The sequence below is a fragment of the Nannobrachium achirus genome (assembly GCF_963921795.1).
Source record: "Nannobrachium achirus genome assembly, chromosome: 20".
NCBI lineage: Eukaryota > Metazoa > Chordata > Actinopteri > Myctophiformes > Myctophidae > Nannobrachium > Nannobrachium achirus.
In genome coordinates this window covers 44477889-44498356 of record NC_137827.1, presented here as the reverse complement: position 1 = coordinate 44498356, position 20468 = coordinate 44477889, and the positions used below count along the sequence as shown (strand labels likewise).

Here is a 20468-nt window from a genome sequence, read left to right as displayed (position 1 = left end):
GCTGTCTTTCAATGTTGACATACATTTAAAGTGGTTCCTGTGTAAATAAGCCGAAAAGCTAAACTATAGGATCTCAGTTGACCTTATTGTACCAGAGATGTGTAGGCCTACTATCGTCATGAAACTGTACTTTTCCCTTTTTTTCCATTTCATTTCTTTTTTATTGAAATGATTAGAAATAAGGCCAGGTGTTCACAAAAGCCTGATTTGATAAATGACAAAGCTTTTTTTTTTTTTTTGTGAAAAAGTGAAAAATAAACCATAGACTGGGTTAAACTTTAGACGATATGTCGGCAGACGTCGACAGAAACCGTGTCTCTGTCTTTCGTTTCATGTTTTATATGATTTATGTAGTAGGAGGAGCCCTCCCCCCGCCATTGACGGCTCCCAAAGGCGCATGTAGCCCTCGCTGCGCTCGCACTAGAGGTGGGACGTTCGCGAACGAATCGAGTTTTTTTTTTAACGGCTCTTTGAAATGAACGATGGGATCCGGTTCGCAGTAGGGAGCCGTTCATTTTGTAAATGAACAGTTGTGGAATAAGTAGACCTACAACACATTCTTTACTTAGGCTATGTAAACGTGTCAAATTACTGCAACGCGGAAATAGCCACAAGTTGAAGTTTGGAATTAAATGTAGACCTACTTGAGTAAAAGTAAAGTGTCGTTATCAAAATGCACTTAAAATACTAGCTCTGGTCCATCGCTTTCACCTCCCGCATTGCTCCCGGTGAAGCTCTGACAGACCCGTCGGGAAACGCATGGACTCGAGATTGTCGGCCCCGCCGAGCGCTCAATACTAGTGAAAATAAACAAAACCGTTTCACTACTCACCAAACCAAATGTCGTTTTGCGCTGTTGAAAGTCTATTCTCCGCGGTGGTGAACCCCTCAGCACCCCACCTACTCTGTAAAATACATTATTTTTGGCATGAAATAAAGTGCATCCAACTCGACCGCCGCTTATTTCCGGGTTGTGAACCATTGTATCTGCGGTGGCCGCTAGGTGGCCTGAGGTGTGTGCGTTTTATTTCATGACAAAAATAATGTATTTTACAGAGTAGGTGGGGTGCTGAGAGGTTTACCACCGCGGAGAATAGACTTTCAACAACGCAAAACTACCTTTGGTTTGGTGAGTAGTGAAACGGTTTTGTTTATTTTCACTAGTATTGAGCGCTCGGCGGGGCCGACAATCTCGAGTCCATGCGTTTCCCGACGGGTCTGTCAGAGCTTCACCGGGAGCAATGCGGGAGGTGAAAGCGATGGACCAGAGCTATTAAAATACCAATAGTAGAAATGAGAAAATAGTCATTATGCAGAATGTCCCATTTCACAGTTTTTCCAATGTAGAAAATGTAGAAAAATAATTTGAAAATAGCCGATCTACAAGCTCACAATGCGTCGTTGCGACGCATTGTGAGCTTGTAGATCAGCTATTTTCAAATGGCGGAAATGTCGCCTATATATATGGCTGAAATGTATAGGGTTGAAGTGAATTTGTAATTATAATGAACATCTACAAAGTAACTAGTAACTAACTAGAATGAGCCAGTCTTTTGAACGGCTCTTTGAAAGGAACGGATCCCAGAGATCCGGCTCACTTCAAAGAGCCATAAATCCCATCTCTAGCACGCACCGACCGTGCTCTGGCTGCGTCTCTGGCAGCACGGTAGCCATGTACTCTAGTGGCGAGAACAATAACTTCTGGGATCTCAGATTAGGCAGCACGTAAAACATAACGGCAAATTTAACACACGTGCCGCGGAACACGTGACGTTGTTTGGGTGCGCACGTGAATGCTGACGAGATAGAGTGGGAGGGAGACATGGATTGGAGAGAGAGCTTTTTGTTTAGAGCTGAACAGGATGCTCTATCTATTGTATGTCCCTCTTCAGAGGTGGACAAAGTAGATTGTTTTACTTGAGTAAAATAACCAATACTGCTGCAATATAGACATTATCTGTTACAAGTAAAAGTCCGGAATTCAATATGTAGCCTACTTGAGTAAAAGTAGGCCTACAGAATGTTTGAAAACAGCAGATCTACAAGCCTACAGTGCCTTGCCTCATGATGTGACTCCTTGTCAGTTTGTAGATCAGAGCTATTTTCAAATAGCAGGTTTAAAAAATAGTGCTAAAATGTTTAATGTGTGTTTTGTAATATTTATATCTGCAATGTAGAATTGTAGTGGAGTAAAAGTACAGTATTTGCCTCTGAGATGTAGTGGAGTAGAAGTAAAAGTAGGCCTATTGGAAATAATCAGGTAAAGTAGCCTATCAATACCTCAGAATTGTACTTAAGTACAGTACTTAAGTAAAAGTACTTAGTTACTTTACACCACTGCATTTATGTCCCTGTTAAAATCTTGTTTTAACCAAGAAACCGATCAAAATTTAAAATCTACAAAATACCCCCCAAATATTCCCAACCCTCTGGTGTCTGGCATTTTGTTTTAAAATACAAAATGACTGTCCTTTTTATTCACTGGTGCCATATGATTTTAAGACTGTGATTTAATCCTAGAATGGGCACCCGTTATATTATATAGATCAGTGGTTCTCATGCAACCTGTTCAGGTCGCGACCCCCAAAATTATCATATTTTATGCCCCCCCCCCCCCCCACAACACACACACACACACACCCACCCCCACCCTGACAAAACTAAGGGTACTTGAGGCGGGGACTGCCCATTAGTCCGAAGGTTCATTAGTCCAAATTTAGTTAGGGTTACTGAGGTCAAGGTTAAGGTTAGGGTTAGAGTTAGGTAATATTCTTAACAAATTCGAACTAATGAACCTTCGGACCAATGCCATGGCACCCTTGAGGCATTACATTTCCTATAACACAGTTCTATTGTGAAAATAGCAGATCTACATGCTCACAGCTCACAACGCCTTGCGTATGAATCACAGGCTAACCTTGGTTTGAAACAAAACACACAATATATATAAAAAAAAAAAAAATCAGCACTTGAACTATAAAGGTTTCCAATTCTATACTTTATTTCACCCATGAGCCTATATCTGTGGCTGGAATTAAGCTCCACAACAGGTGGTTGTGGAGGGAAGAATGAGGAGGACGCTGGTTGCTATCATGGTTGCTCTCATCCCCTCTGTTAGTTGTGAAGCAGGGACGCATGGGCCCCTGATTCAGCCCGGGAAAAAGAGTTGGAGAGGCCCTAATTGCGTGCTATAGAGAGAGAATTCTCTCTCTATAGCACTGCTGCTACTACTCAAAGATTTGCCATTTCAGATCATGACAAGTGACAAGCCAGTGGGCCAATTACTGTACATGAGTTATATTCCGTCGTTGTCGGGTGGAAACCTTCTATGTCCAAAACCGTTTGTTTTGTATTTATCATTTAAAAAATGATATAAACTAGTGAAAACAGCCGATCTGCTGTATTCACTACTTTTGTGCAACAGCCTTATATGATAAAGCATGGCTTTGCTTTGCGAAAAAATGTACATTTGAAACTTGGAGATACGAGGTTTCTGCCCGACAGTGACGATTTACTTTGTTGGCCGCCCAGCCCCCAAAATGGAACGAAGGCCGACATTTTATTTTTTATTTTTTTCCTAATGACTGGCCTGGACGTTCGGGAGTTGTCCCGCTTTTCCCAATGGCCAGCACGTCCCTGTTGTGAAGAGCACATTCATCCACAGACTAACCCTCTCCCAGCACACACCACAAAGCTACTTGGACAATCCTTTGTGCCAGTAGACCATCAGGCTCTATTATGAGATCTTAATGTGAATATAATAAGCCCAGTGGTGGAAAATAACTAAGTACATTTACTTTTACTCCACTACAATCGTTATAACGTTAATAATTACAATCGTTATAGCGTTAATAATAATGTTTGTTACAAGTTACTGTGAAGATTTAGATTATTATTACAAAGAATTACAATAAAGAAAGTACATAGCCAGCCCTACATAGTATGCCCTATAAGGTTACAAGGTATTTCATCGCAACGGGTTGCGAGCTTGTTATTGTTGAAAAAAAAAAAAAACACATTAAAATAATGAGCACTTTTACTTTTGGTTCTAGGCTATATTTTGATGCCAATGCTTTTGTATTGAATACAAGCTTTTTTTACGTGTGGTTTTGCTAAAAGATATACTGTATGAGTAGCCTACTTCTTCCGCCACTGAATATTGACACTTTTTAGAACAAGATCTGACCTCTGCTGTAACAAACTCACGCATTGTTTTTGGCACGAGAGCCCTTGGCATAGCCCCTGCCGGGCCTGTGTGAACAGCTGTAAGAATGGGATGTAGGGTAAAGATACTGGGGAAATTGTTCCTTAATATATAAGTGGTCTTGTTCACACAGCTAGGGGGCTTGAGCGGTTCCTGTTATTCATATAGCCTTCCTGTGACTGCCATTTTACAGTAACTATAAGGTATTTATAACATTTGACCAAGCATGTTGTTTGAATTCTTGGGAACGCTCTCTTTTACCCTGTAAGTTACAGAATGTAACAGGACTTCACCCTTTTCTGTGAAAAGAGGTACAGCCCTCTCTCGCTAAGATATATAAAAAGATTACACCAAGACACGTGAGGAGGTTCTTTGTTGTCAACGGGGTTCTCACTTCTCGCAGAGGCTCGCTGTCAGACTGTTGGGAAGAGAGATGGCTGTATCGGTTTCTTCCAATAAAGGCTTAATATTTTCACTCTGTTAGTGCGACCATAGGTCGCTATTTAGTCGCAAACCGTAGGTCGCAGTTTAGTATGTGAACGGTCACAGCTTGTCCATATCTCTGTCTATAACGCCTGACACTGTCGTTCCCCTGACACATCACTGTGACATCACATCAGCCATTCCTCGTGGTGCCGTTGCGTTCGCATGTGCTTCTGCTCTCTGTGTGGCCTTGGTGTAGCCATCACCATGTATGTAAAAGTCCATATATGAGTATTCCGCAGAATCCCTTTAATGCCCATATATGGAGATCCCTGATGTCATCAATATACATCGCTGGCCAGATGGCCAAGACAGTGTCCATATCTGTGTGGCTGGTTCGGATAGGGATCTCCATGTATGGGCATAAAAGGGATTGTATGTTGTGATGTCATGGGAACCACTTAACAGAATCCCTTTCATGCCCATATATGGAGATCCCTGATCATCAATATTAAGCCCATATCTAACAGGACTTCATATGGGAATGCCGATATATGGAGGAAGACAGCCCATATCTGTGTGGCTGGTTCAGACAGGGATCTCCATGTATGGGCATAAAAGGGATTGTATGTAGGATGTCAGATGTGATAGACGTCATTTTCGCATAACAAATAATTGAGTAAGCATGTTTGGGGTCTCACAGCATATCTCCATGGATCTCCATATATGGGTACCAGGGGTCTCCATATATGGGTAACTGGTCCGATGTACATCACTGGCCAGATGGCCATTGGCCAAGAGATGGCGCGACCTCGCCCTTTAGGTCGCTTGTTGCCTGAGGTGTCTTACTAGTATGAAAAGCTCGAGCTCATGTGTGTCACTCTTCTGACAGTCTGTCTGTCACTCTTCTGACATCACGACACCTCATCCCAGCTCAGCAGAAGGATATAGCTGATCTGATCACAATGATGTCCCTTTTATGCCCATATACAGTATGGAGATCCTTGATGTCATCGATATCATCCCAGCTCAGCAGAAGGATATAGCTGACCTTTTCTGACATCACAATGATGTTGCAAATTAATTCCGTCCTTGTCCCTTTTATGCCCATATGTGGAGATCCCTGATGTCATCAATATTAAGCCCATGTGCGTCACAGTGCGTGACACCTCATCCCAGCTTACTCCATATTTGGGAAAATATGGCCAAATGTTGGCCACATTTTGTCCAACTTAAACAACCAACCATGTCTGTGCATTCTTTTGGTCAAATAGTCTTTAAAAGACAAAGACGTGGCCACACACACTGTAGCCAAAGTGCCAATATTTATTTTAGGAGGCAGAGGGAAAGTTTATCCCATGATAGATGGCACCTACACTGTAACTAATTATATTCATATTCTATTCACTGTTGACAGGCTGTACATAATATTATCCAGACAGCCACTGCTGGAGGCCAGTTGACACTGTACATATAATAGTATAATAGTTTGACTGTTGATAGCCTGTACATTCAAACGGTATACCCAGACAATAGATGTGCTGTATATATCTGAATACTGTACGGTACCGTATGTTCACTGATGATCGCATGCTACATATATTTAATTACTTTATTTTTTCTTACCTCTCTTTTCCTACCTGTCTGGTTACTCTGTAAGAGAGATATCTGGAGCATAAAATATTTTAAAATCATTTAGAACTCTTGTTTAGATAAAATTGCACATACCTACATAATGTGTAGGCTATACTGTAGATATAAGAAGCAGAATCAGACTGTTGTTGTCATGTTCTAAATACTAGTTGTCATGACAGTCACAACCCACAATGGGTGACACATGCAGGGCCTCCAACAAAGTACACAGCCATTCAGGAGGAGTCACAACAGGACATAGCCTACAGACTGCTAAACCCAACAGGATACACGAGACTGACTCTCAGCTTAATATTTGGGTAGCAGCTCATATATAAAAAGGAGGAGCGGGCCATGTATAGACCCCTGAGGGACACCGGTCAAGGTTTTAAGGCTTAAAACCTTGACCAGATCTACAGGCACACAACAAGTCGAATTGCAATGTTTTGTAGAGCTGTTATTTTTGTTGAATGTTCACCTATAATGACATCATGTCCAGAACTGTGACGTTATAGGCCTCTCGTCTATTTCTCTTCCTTCATTCTGCCTCTCACTGTTTCTCTATTTCCTTTCCTCCCTCATCTCTCACTCTATTGCCCTCATAAAACCTGGTTCAAATTGCCCCCACCCCCCTTCCAACTCCCTTTCTCACTCTCCATTTCTTGCTTTCTTCTTTTATCTCTGTCACCTCTGTCTATCTGTCTATTCTTCTTTGAGTTACTCAACAAGAACAACAACATGGAAGCCTATAAACAAGAGGTATTACACAACATAGGACAAAAAGTGCTCAAAAGTAACGTTTCTACCATGGCGTTTAGTGGCCATCTTGGATTATGCAAATTAAAAGAGTTGCCCAAAAAGGAACCAAGTTCAGATTTAACCATATGAATACAAATCAACAAAATGAACTTCATAAGAAAGAACATTTTATGTTTAGTATTGAATGTGTGGAAGCGTCAAATGAACTAAACTCAATTTCTTTCAATTCAATTACTCAATCTTCTACATATATAATTTTTTATTTGTTCTTCTTTCTTTCTCATCTCCCTCTGTTTCTTATAACCGTATTATGTCCTATCCATGGAGGCAGATAGAGTGATGAGTTTAGATTGGAGAATTGATTTGTCATGGTCCCACTCCCGTGTCATCCCTGGCTGTTGGTTGCTGTTTGTACGTCACCGTGCCAGAGAGTTGTCTACCTGTTTCCTGTCTGGCCCCGGGCCCTTGGAAAAAAGTGACCTCTGCTCACTGCAATAAAGAAATTCACAAGAACATTCGAGGCCCTGCATGTGCCAAACAACAAGGGAGCTGTTTTATGAGCTCGGATGTGGAAATCTATTTCTAACATTGTTTTCCATTACCGGGAGGTGGGCGAGTCAGGATTTTAATTAATAGATGAATGCGCGTGTCGTGCATACATGTAAGTATGCATACTGGTATGTTTGTATACATGACCATGCATATATATATTTTCATGTATGTATAGGCTGTGTACACCTTAAGTAAGTATGTGTGCATGAATGACATAAGTAAATATACATGCACGCGCATGTGTGTGTGTGTGTGTGTGTGTGTGTGTGTGTGTGTGTGTGTGTGTGTGTGTGTGTGTGTGTGTCACACACTGTTTATGCTGTGATTGATGTGTGTGTACTCTATGTGACCTCAGTGTGTACGTGAGAGCAGCCTCATCGCCAGGTTTAAAAAGTAACCATGCTGCTATTTTCATTCTGAACTACTGCCAGAGCCCAGAGCCTACCACACACAAAGAGAGAGAGAGAGAGAGAGAGAGAGAGAGAGAGAGAGAGAGAGAGAGAGAGAGAGAGAGAGAGAGAGAGAGAGAGAGAAAGAGAGAGAGAGAGAGGATTACATAGGGAAGTAATTGATAAGCGGGGTGTATGAGTGATAAGGAGAGAAAATGGTAGAGAGAAGGTTTGAGAGAGAGAGAGAAAGAGAGAGAGAGGTAAAGATATCTTGACAAGGCAGTTTCAGGGCTTGATATATGAACATAGGAAGATGGTTGTCTAAAGAAACACATTGATTAACATTAACTTCTGTGAATGAATAAACCATAAACAATGTCAAATGAGCCCTACGTACTTGCTTTGATAGTTCTGCTGAGCTGACTAGGTTACCAATGCAAACAGTGTTTTTAAATTTGATTTTCACCACAGAGTTGGTTTGGCACCCTAGCCCTGTCTTAAAGCTAGCTTATTTGTAGTGCCATCAATCCTTGTAGGACTCAATTTCAGTTTAGAGATAGAATCGAATCTTTGATATGTGGTTTGCTGACAAATTTGATGATAGTGCTAGAGAAATTCTTGTTACTTTTTGGCTCAGGTCACTTTAGGTTTAGGACAAGAACACAATCATGAAAACATTACACTGGAAAGAGCTCAACCTGCCCACAGAGTTGGAGCAGGTCAACGCTGGGGATAAAATAACCCTAAGATTAAATAGATTGTATTTGTTGGTTGTGAAGGGAACAAAGTTATTATCATTGGGCATTCTTCTTTGGTATTGCAGCATTGTCCGAGATTGAATAACCCGTTTATCACATACTGAGTCTTATCCATTCACGAGGATAACAAGAAAATAGGATTCAATACAGTTTAATAAGCCTCAGAAATGTAATTTCTACCAATGATGACTCATCATGACACACACCAGTTTTGTTGGAAACAAGCATTGATTTGATTTATAATATACAAAAGGGTTAGAAAATGCATAAAATACCAGTTAAACTAGGGCAAGTTAAACTAGTCCAAGCAGGCGGATGGCAGATAGGACAACTCCCAAACTACCGCACGGCAAGTCCCCCAAATTTCTAAAATGCAGGCAGGGAAAATTCTGCCACTTCACCTCTGCATATTGTCAATTTGCACATCTGCTGCATGACTCACACCAATCCGCCTGCCCCAAAATAGGGCCCATTATGTTTGCCAAGATATACAGGCTATAACCTTAATGAGGCAGAAGGTCAGACTCATCATCAGTAAGGTCCAGCACTGCCCATCCCAGATGGTAACAGGGGGCACCAAAACATTCTGGCCACCAGGGAAAACTGGGCACTTACGAGGAGTGGTCACCATGCCTTGGAAGAGTGGGCACTATAGGAAAACGTGGGAAACAAAACAGAGTGGGCACTAATGGAGAACCTATAAGTATACATCTGTTCACAGCCTTTCAACCACCAGGGGGAAGCAGACCCAATCAATTGATAAAAGGAGAACAAAGTAACATCTTTATCCATACATTCAAATATACATGGTTTTAAGGGTAACCCGAACGGCGGGCACCAGGCCATGGCCGACGTTGCCCCTCAGTTTGGCCTTGTGCCCCTCCAAAAAATGGCAGGCCCTGAGGCCACAGTGGTGCCCCATCTGACTGTAGTACTTTCTCCTCTATCTGTCTTGTCAATATGTAGACACCAGTGTCTCTTTCTTGTCATGTAGAGACCAGTATCTTGTTGAGTCCACATTTTAAACCAATCTATGATTTGTGCAGGGCTGAGCATGGATCAGATTGTAAATACCTATTTATTTATTTATTTCACAGCACATAGTCTACACATTACATTTAAAATCCATAACCCTCAAATTCAATTAATTATTTCAATGGACTAAATCTTGTTTTATTTGACGGCCTTCCTGCCCTGGCATTTGGCCTTTGTGCCCTCAAAAAATGGAGAACCCCAAAGGCCAAGTGGCCTTTCCCCTAAAATGACAAAATTCCACACCTGCAGTACGCTGTCACTAATTGTGCTGCTCTGCAAAAGCCTACATACTGTAGTAATTAGAACTGTGAGGAAAATTACTTTATTAATTAATTATCATGTAAATCATTATACATGCTTACATTGTTTAACATTTCCATATCTGCACATTTATTTATTGTGTAAATTGACATCCATTTAAATACTGTCTAATGAAATATCTAGTCTAAATGCAATGCACATGGTTGCAGTTATGTTATATGATGGGAACTATGCACAAAAGCCAAATTCACCCACTTCTTTACTTCTGTAAACCTGTGATGTGACAATAAAGCTGATTCTGCAGTGTTAAATCAGTGGCAAGGGTAAAGTACTCCCTCTTGTGGTATATAAGTTATACTGCATGTCAGCTGGAGAATCAAAACAATAGAAGAAGAGACACAGGAAGGTCAGGCAGGGGCCTATGGATTGTTACTTCCCATGCCTAAAAGTGAGCAAAATTACATTGAATCTGTTAAATTCTTGAAATGATCAATGATTAATCATTAACATTTACTATGTCCTGTTAGTAGGCTACCGTTAACCTCGAAATGGGCCTATAGTTAATGTAGCTTTGACCATAATCTGTCAATCAAATGAGTAGAGCTGTTCTGGCTAGTTCCTGAACACCAAGAGGTAAATAAATGTCATGTTGTCACTCACCAATTCATAATCGGTGTTTGGAACCTCTCCACAACATGAATTGAGTATAAAAGGACCCCAATGTAAACAAAGCCATTTGATTTCTTGGGTTTAAATCCTATCCTATTACTATCTGAACTGTCCTACAGTGTGCTTTTCCTATGCAAACTGCTAAAGTATTCAATCGAAATAGCTATCTGAGGAGTGAGGTTCCAAACGGGGCTAAATCTGTGTCTGAATCGGTCTAAAGGTGTATGTTATGCTACTGCACCAAATATGCAAACAAGCCATTTTGCTGAATGTTTATCTATTTCTAAAATTGCATTCATAGATCAATGAGGCCTGTTGCCGTTGCCCGTGTTCCTTCATTGTTTTCTGCTCTCATACATACAGTATATCAGTACAATCAGTACACTGATCTACCTGTATAGGTAGCCTATTAGCTATTAGCCATTTTTTATGTTGATGCATAGTTGTTGTTGTCGTTGTCAACTCATGGATGTGTCCTCCAAGTGACTACAGTCCAGTTATCATTCCTGTACAGGAGATCGTCATGGTGCAGCAGCATGCTGAAGCCCCTGGTGACTGAATCCCTGCACCGTCAACCAGCCTTCAACCGCTGTGAGTATCTAATTGTAGTATAATTTATATTATTATACGGTTAATCAAATTTTAAATTAATTAAAATGTATTTAAGAATTGGTTAGCATAAACACAAGACCCATGTTGGAGACTGGTCACCATTCTGAAAAAAACAAACCCTGCAAAAATGTTTATTTTACATGCAGCTGTTTCCTGGTGTCATCTGTACCAACCAAGTCATGGAAAAGTCATACTTATGTATTATTACCTAGCACAATTAATGAGCTAAACCTGATACTCGTGCTCAATGAGCTGTCCACAATAGCTCATGTCCGCTCTAATAATAGTCCTATTCAGAGCTACATGTGAGGAGTTGTTAAGTTAGTCATCATGTTCACAGTGATACCTGCCTCACTCTCTTGTTTACCACATGAGTGGTTCTCAAAGCGGAGTCTGGCGTCCCCCCTGGGGTACGTAGGGGGGTCCCTGGGCAAAACGAGGAACCGTCTATGGACTATTTTATTTCTTTATTATTTTGTATGCCCACAGAATATGGATGCCAGCCAGATTCATGGAGGTTTTTTTCACTATAATTTCACCAGCTAGAAAGTAAGAAAGAGAGAATGATACTGTATTAGAACTAGAAAATATTGTTCCTTCGAAACAATTGTGGGCTCGCTTCAAGCCAGAAAACAATGGCTATAAAAGTACAAAATGTCAAGATCGCAGGCAGTGCTCTCTTTGACGTTACTGACGTCAAAGATTGGTCCATTTTGTTCCAAAAATGTGTTGTGCAAAAGTTGACCCACTGGTGGCGCTATAACAGGCCAATGTGAGAAGGGTGGTATCTGTTCCTTGGCCTATTGGGAATGTGCTTGCAAGATTTCACGCACATTGCAGGCTGTGTTCATGATTTGAGGTGTTTTTGGCCTTGGCCACTTTATCGCTGCTTGCAGCTATATTTATAATTATTATTGTATATTTTTTGTGTGTGCACTTCATAGGCATATTAGATAAAGGTCCTTAGATTGTGTGTAGAATGTTTCATGCAAATTGCGGAAAAAAAATCCTAACGGGTTTAAGCGTTTCACAAACTGCTCAAAATGATATAGCGCCCCCCTTTGGCCAATTGGAGTAAGATTGGTTTTAGTTATATTTGGACTAACACTCTACATCTTTGCCAAATGCCATGAACATGTTACTTTGCATGTATGATTTAGAGGCAGAAGAATAATTTGCATAAAACTGCAATATTCATTGAATTATAAAAAAAAAAGCATGTTTCAATTTTGAAGAAATCCGATCTGACAGATCTTTAGATATTGGTCCAAAGTTCAAGTAAAAAAAGTTTTGTGCACGTGACGCGAAGATTCCAGAATAAAAGCGGGTTTGCGCGTTTTACAAACTGCTTAAAATGGCGGAAAATTGAAGGGCGGAGCTTACTTAACAACGACACAGATGTCTTCCGCTTGAGTCAAAGCACGCGTGTAACAAGTTGCATGTCTTCAAACGAAACGAGTCATGACTTATGCCCGTTTGAAGTTTGAATTTTCAAACGCTTCGTATAGCGCCCCCCTTTGGCCGATTGGAATAAAATTGGTTTCAGTGATACTTTGACTAACCTTCTACATCTTTGCCAAATGCCATGAACGTGTAACTTTGCATGTATGATTTAGAGGCCGAAGAATAATTTGCATAAAACCGCAATATTGATTGAATTATTAAAAAATTATATTTCACTTTAAAAAAAATCTGGTTGATCAATCTCACCGTATTGGTCCAAAGTTCATGTGAAAAAAGTTTCGTGCGCGTAACGAAAGAAACCCAGGAGGAGATAGATTTTTACTGTTTTTCATATTATTCCAAATTGTGGGAGACCTAAAGGTCAGAGGTCAAAAGTTAGAGGGTAAAAGTTGTTCGGCATGAGGAGACGCATAAGTGTATACAGGTTTCATGGCTGTATGTATAACACAGCATGAGCTATACCTGTTCAAAGTTTGCACTTTCGAAGGCTTCCTACAGCGCCACCATTTGGCCGATTGCTGTAAAAAGTAATAGCACACTGCGCCACAGTAAGCTGAACACATTGATGTTTTTATTTTCATTTTCTCACTAAGTATGTAGGAGTAGAAAGGAACCGAAGTTCCCGTCTACTATATGACTGATAGATAAATAAATAATGACAATATCTAAAGTGTGCTCGCCTTATAGGCGAGCCCACAATGACTATTCACTATTCAGATCTTAGGTTTCTCTCTCTCCCACCTTATCTTTCTTTTCAAAATATTTGTCTTCAGTTGTTAAAAAGCCCAGGAGTTTACAAAGCATCTTAATGTTAAATATATCACTAGTAAGACGCCTCAGGGCGACAAGCAACCTCAGGGCGACATGCGACAAGCGACCATGTCTTGGCCATCTGACCAGTGATGTATATTGGACCAGTTACCCATATATGGAGACCCCTGGTACCCATCCATGTACAGCATATAGAGATGCTGTATGCTGTGAGAGCCCAAACATGCTTACTCAGTTATTTGTTTTGTGAAAATCCTATGATGTATATGATATCTGACATCATACCCTTTTATGCCCATACATGGATATCCCTGTCTGTAGAACCAGCCACACAGAATTGGGCTGTCTTGGCCATCTGTCTTGGCCATATGGATTCTGTTATTGTGGTAGCGGTATGTGGCCGATGTGGCCTCCATATATGGGCATTCCTGTTAGATATGGGCTTAATATTGATGACATCAGGGAACTCCATTTATGGGCATAAAAGGGATTCTGTTAGTGTGACATCACAGTGAAGCCAGAGCGTGATGTCAGAGCGGCAAACCCATTCTGTTAGTGATTCCCCTGACATCACAGTGACATCAGAGCATGATGTCAGAGCAGCAAACCCATAGACCGTAAAAATGTGTACACGTCCGGACGGACGGACGGACGGACGGACGTATACGGACAAGCTGTGGCGGTTCTGATAGTAAACTGAATAGGACAACTAAATCCCCACCCTCAATCCCCAGGACAGTTGTATGGCACAATCTCAAAATGTAAAAAAGAAAAACATGAATAAAAGGAAAATCAGAGCAGAGAAAATAAAGTGTGTTGTAGTTCGATGTTACAGTCAAGGCAAAAGTGTGTTGAGGTTGAACGTCATAAACGGACCCCAGGTCATATAGCCGGTAATTGAGAAGCACAACATCTCCAGTTTAAGACAGGACATTATATCACAAAGCAGGTGGGGTGGGGGTGGGGGGGGGGGGGGGCAGCATCCTTCCATTTTCCAGCTTTATAAAATTAATGATGTGGCAATAAAGATTTTGCTGATTCTGATTCTGAACATCTAATATCTTCTCTTATGGGGGGGCCGCCCTTAGCTGGCACCAAATACTTTACATGGGGGGGAGACGGGGAGTCCGTAGCTTAATATTCATCAATCAGGCATCATCAGGTTGTGTTAGTAGTATTGAGTATTTTGCTTGTGTTTGACATGGCGGTGATATACTTATTACTTGTAGCACTGACAAGCATTGACTGTTATGGACACTGTTGTTTGGCACTGTATTGATAAGTTGTGCTTAAGTATTGCTATTTGCTTTTTTATGTTCTAAGTATATTACACTTATGAGCGTTGACTGTTTTTGACACTTTATGCATATATTCTTCGTTCCCTTTCTTTGGCGTTCCTTGCTCTTTACTGTACACTGTTCAATTTCCTCTTTTCATACTTCTCTGTAACTTTGTAAATATCCTTAAACTGAGTTGTGCTGCCTCCAGGCGACTCATTTTCCCCCTTGGGATAATAAATATCTATCTATCAATTTGAAGGTCCTTGATATCGTCTTGAGGATGACTTCTTAGAGATATGATTTTTTTTTGAGAAGCACTGTTTCACCTGACGTGTCCTGAAACAAACCATGACCAGACCTTTGGTATATGTAATGTACATACATTATGTACTGTATAGTATGGTACAGTTAAGTACCAGTACACATAAAAATCCTGAGTGTTGATTCAACTCTGGGAGTGTAAAAATGCACCCGCACGGGTCCCATTTCTACACTCTCTTGGAATGAAATCAGGACTCAGGATTTCTGGTGTGCGGATGCATTCTTCTGGGTGATATTTGAGTCACATGTTTCGCGCGGCGTATGGGATATACGGTGACACCGCTGTAAGTCACCATGCTCTGGGCAGGAGTGGGTGATTGTTCCACTCTGAAAAGAGAGATGGGAGAACCCCCTCTAGGGGGGGTGTAAAGAGTGTCTGTGTCACTTCTACTATGGGCAATAACAAAGCAGTATAATGGCATGAGACCGCGCAGGCGCACTGTGTGTGAGGGGACCTGGGGCGTCACAAGTGGTGGGGAAAGTGGGACTGAGTTACTAGGGCCCAAGGTGGAGGGAGGAGCCTTAATTATATTATACTTTATCTATTGAAAAATAGCAGATATACAAGCTCACAGCGCGGCACCGAGTGCCGCGCTGCGAGCTTGTAGCTCTGCTATTTTTGAAAAGTGCTGAAAATGTGTGCAAATCTTTGTATACGTTATATGTACTTTTTAAGCGAACATTTGTAACTCAAATTTTGCTTCCGGGGGGGGGGGTCCCCCTGGAACTAAATATTTTGAGATGGGGGCCAAATACATATCATTTTGGGGGTCCTTCACATGAAAAGGTTTGAGCACCACTGACATAGAGACATAGGTTTTTCAAAAAAACTTAGCAGGATTTGAAATATTCAAAGACTTGCACAAATTGTCACGATTTTTCAAAAATAGCAGATCTACAAGCTCGCAGCGCGGCACTCGGTGCCGCGCCGTGAGCTTGTATATCTGCTATTTTTCAACAGTTAAAGCACAAAATAACGCGTAATAATGCGTTCCCAGTCTAAACGGGTTACACCCCCTCCCCCTATGAAGAACATTCACGGGGGGCCCCGCAGTGAATCCTTGTGCCCAGAATGTGGTGTGACACCCCTGGAGGGGACATATTTTGAGGTAGTATTTTGTGAGAGCGTGTGTAGGTGCGTGTGTTTGGGTCTGAGAGTGTGTGAGCATGTGTCCGACATGTGGATCATCTACCCCCCTGGGGCTTTGACATGGGACGGTAGGTGGGATCCCGTCACTGAGGAGGCGCAGGCGGTACTAATAGCGAGAGGCGAGTGACTCGCTCAGGTTGTACGTCTTGTGCGACTAATAGCAGTGTGGGACGTCTAGCCGAGCGCACAGCTGAAGTATGGATGGTATATGGCTCCTCAGAGTGTGTCTGTTCGTCGTCTGGTCTGTCGCACCCGCGTCTTGCCAGGATTCATCCAGGTAAGATATTACAGCGTAATTATCATTTTAATGGCACAGGAATATGGCACAGAAATCAGATTCAACTTTTACATCACACGATTACAGTGGTAAAATAGGGAGTGGGATTGTTATGTGTGCAAGATAGCTCTTAACATTGTATTTAGAGGACGTGTTAGACAGGGGTTTTCAAAGTGGGTGACGGGGCACCCTGGGGTGCCGTGACGGCAGTCCTGTGGGGGCCGCGAGATAATATTTGATAATATTTTGAATTTATTTGGACACTTTTTTATATACATATATTTAGTATCATTTTAAACTTGAAGTACAAAGTTATTTTCAGTCAGTTCTAACCAAAATGGCTACTATCTCAATGTTTTCCTCACAACATAATCACTAGAATATGGAATAAGTATAAGGTGTTGGGAGTGGAAATTATGAATGATATTGTAGGGGTGCCTCAGATGAAAATACTATTTATAGGGGTGCACTGAGCCCAAAAAAGTTTGGGAACCCCTGGAATAGGGGAAGAGAGCATAGTGAGATTCTGAGATTTCTTCTCCCTTTAGTTCCACTATTCAGTGACCACCTCTGCTTGTTCCACCTCTGGTCCAGGGTGGGCTCCATGTATCTGATCTCAGGTCCGGCGGTGCTGCACGCCGGGACCCCCACGCCGCTGGCTGTCACCATCCTCACGGACTCCCCCGTCAGAGTGTTGGCCCAAGTGACGCAGGGCGCCTCCGATTTAGCCCTGGCAGAAGACACCTTCCAAGGAGGTAACACTGGAAATACAGCTGGGCCATGCTGATTGAAAGCACCATTTTATCTTTTTATTAAATTGTTTTGATTCCTGCATAATTTTCATGTTTTATGCCATTTACTCTGATGTAGCACCTGTAATTCAATCTCAATAAGAGCTTCTGCTAATTGCCTAAATGATCAATAAGTAGAGTATTCAATTCAATGCCTTTACTGGCATTCAATGATCAATACATGGCATTGTCTGACTGTTCACAGTCTTGACCATACAATATATTATGCATGAACAGGTTTCTAGTATTCTTATCTTTTACTAATCCCCATATGATACTACCTGCTACTCCTGTTTTATTTTTAATATTAATATTATTAGTTACTCCTAACTGTATCTCTATGTATCTGTGATGTGTTTCATAACTACTGTGCTTCCATGACAACTTCCCCATGGGATTAATACATAATACACATACACATATACGTTTTCTTTTAAAGGCTTGACTGGGATTCTCACACTACCTCCGGTGAGTATATATTTTTTCCTTCTTCTCTCTTAGTTTAAATGTATACAGCTTAAATATTCTGTTTCATAACCAAGTGACTCATATTCTATATGGTTGTAGTGTTTAGATACAGTAAGCTGCCACAATATACAGCCCAGTACACTTTACACTAATCGGTCTGTCATTTCTTTAGGTCTCTGGAAGCTCTATAAGCCAGGGTGCTCCCTTGTCCCTGGTGGTGAGGGGCTACCAGGCTGACAAGCTCATCTTCTCCAACACCACCAAGCTCAGCCTCAACAGCAGGACCGTCTCAACCATCATTCAGACGGACAAGTCCCGCTACCATCCCGGAGACACCGTCAGAATCCGAACCATATCTGTCCAGGCAGACGATCGTCCATACAGAGGCAGGGTGGATATATCCGTACGGGTGGGTCTCTCAGTCTGCCGTCGTGTGAGACATTGATACCAAGGGAGTTGAATAGGTTTATGGTCACCGACACCCATTGTCGTGGGGTCTTGCTGATGTTCCCTTTGTTTTCGCTCAGGACCCTGGAGGTAATGTCGTCCAACGGTGGGATTCTGTGGACGCCGGTCACCTGGGAATCGTGTCGACAGAATGTCCATTGTCCCACGCCTCTCCCAGTGGACAGTGGAGGATCACGACTACAGCCAGCGTAGGCTTGCTGTGTATAGGAATGCACGATTATAGCATTAGCACATTATGTTCTAGGATTAGGTGCTGTTGTAGAAAATGACTGCTGTCAGATGAATGGGTGACTTTGCAAAAGCGTGGGAAGTTATTGTTACAGAGTTAAAGAAAGATGGCAAAAATACATTCACCTTCTACTCTCTTATCCTGTGCAGGACATGACAGATGAAAAATCATTTATCGTTGAAATCTACGGTAACCTTTTAAAGAACTATTCAAATTATTATTATATTGTCCTTTTTTTAAATTACACGCTTAAGTATACTGCTCCTTCTAATTTGACTGTCTCACCTTTACAGAGCCTCCCCACTTTGAGGTAATGATAAAGACTTCTCCGATAATCCTAGTTGGAGATGACATCTCAGGGACGGTGACAGCCCAGTGAGTCTCACGCCCTGTATTTCCAAATGATCTTCCATTTGGCTGAGAGCGACTAGCAGTATAATGACGATGATGTTTCTCTAACATGTTTGTGTGTATCTCCCTAGGGACTCTGGGGGACAACCTGTACAGGGGACACTGTCTGTCTCTGTCACATCAGCTGTGCGTGACTCTGGCCATCCACTGGTCTTGAATGAAACCAAGGAGGTGAGTCTATAGCTGTGCAATCAGTCCCATTACACTGTAAGATCCTGAGTGTTCATTTAATGATCTAACTATCAGAATGTAATTATCTCTCAGGATTTTGCTAGCTGACATCAATTTGACCGCACATTCACAACGTCCCCAGTTCTTATCTATGACAGGCGAGTGTTCTCAGGAACACTCACCTGTCATAGATAAGAACTGGGGACGTTGTGAACCAGTTAGCATCTTGACCGCACATTCATAACGTCCCCAGTTCTTATATATGACAGGTGAGTGTTCCTGAGAACACTCACCTGTCATGGATAAGATTTAACCGTTCATTGCAACACATTGAATACTTGCCGTTGATGGCTCTGCTCTTAAGATGCTCCCATAATTAGCCAAGTGGTGCCATGACAGTATGATGTTTTTGTTGTTTTGAAGTACCATTGGTCTGACAGTGAACATTATAACTAAGCCTGATCCTAATCCTAAAAGAAGAAGAAGAGGAAAAAAAAACACATTTTAAATTAACATTTAGACTAGACTACAACAGACTCAGACGTACATACAAGACAATGTGCCTACAAATGATGTTAACATAATCATTTAGGGGTGTAAAACTACCCTAATCCCAACCTCACATTAACTTAACATTTATCAGAATATCGGGAACAATGGGCAGCCCCCAGCAGCATACTAAGCTAAATCAGTGAATGCAGTGCATTGACTTCAGTTGAACTTGAGAGCCATGCAAAACATTGTGTTTCAGTGTAGGTTTTTGACACCGAATTAGACAGAACTTTTAGTAAGGTGGAGGCTCGGGTGGCTTTGCCTACGGAAGCATCAGCGTACAGTAGCAGCATTGGGCAGTGATGATCAAGTGAGGGAGGAAGTCATGTTTAAATGGACCGCCTTGTTGTAGAATGGACTAGTATTGTAGATCAGCTATTTGGTTTCATTTGTACACTCTCAGAGTTATGGTGGTCCTTGAAAATAAAACAGTTTGGACTCCTAATGTGCCATAGCATTATAGTAAATGATCAGTGTCATACATATTCTGAAGAAAACCTGGAGACTGACATTCAGTAATGGCGCCTTGTGATCAAAATAACATTATACTGTAATATTATTTACAGACAAAATCTAGAATTTGCCACGGACATGGACAAGTCCTGCCACAGACACATTTGTCCGTGTACAGACATTGATGACCTGTGCTTCCTTATGATGTTGCCTTTTTACTAGTATACACTACAGGCCCAAAAATCTGTTGTCATCTTCATGTTTGCCCCATGTTTTCAGATCCATGGGTCAGCACAGTTTACCTTCAGTAAAGATCGTCTTTCAGACCTCCACCAATACAGTTCGTCTGGGAATAATGATGCCAGTAT

At 41.6% G+C, this 20468-nt stretch overlaps 1 protein-coding gene across 1 annotated transcript in view; it reads left to right on the top strand.

Annotated features, from left to right (window-relative positions):
* Window positions 1-16308: 16308 nt before the first annotated feature.
* The window catches only part of LOC308306185 (CD109 antigen-like), a gene marked incomplete at both ends in the record, with an annotated part of 57506 nt that continues 53346 nt past the window's right edge, over window positions 16309-20468 (top strand). Inside the window, 6 exons of the mRNA XM_080751086.1 lie at window positions 16309-16383; window positions 16547-16557; window positions 17152-17312; window positions 17788-17816; window positions 17989-18225; window positions 18344-18472. Of these exons, the coding sequence (XP_080607212.1) occupies window positions 16309-16383; window positions 16547-16557; window positions 17152-17312; window positions 17788-17816; window positions 17989-18225; window positions 18344-18472 (642 nt within the window). The remainder of the gene's footprint in view (window positions 16384-16546; window positions 16558-17151; window positions 17313-17787; window positions 17817-17988; window positions 18226-18343; window positions 18473-20468) is intronic.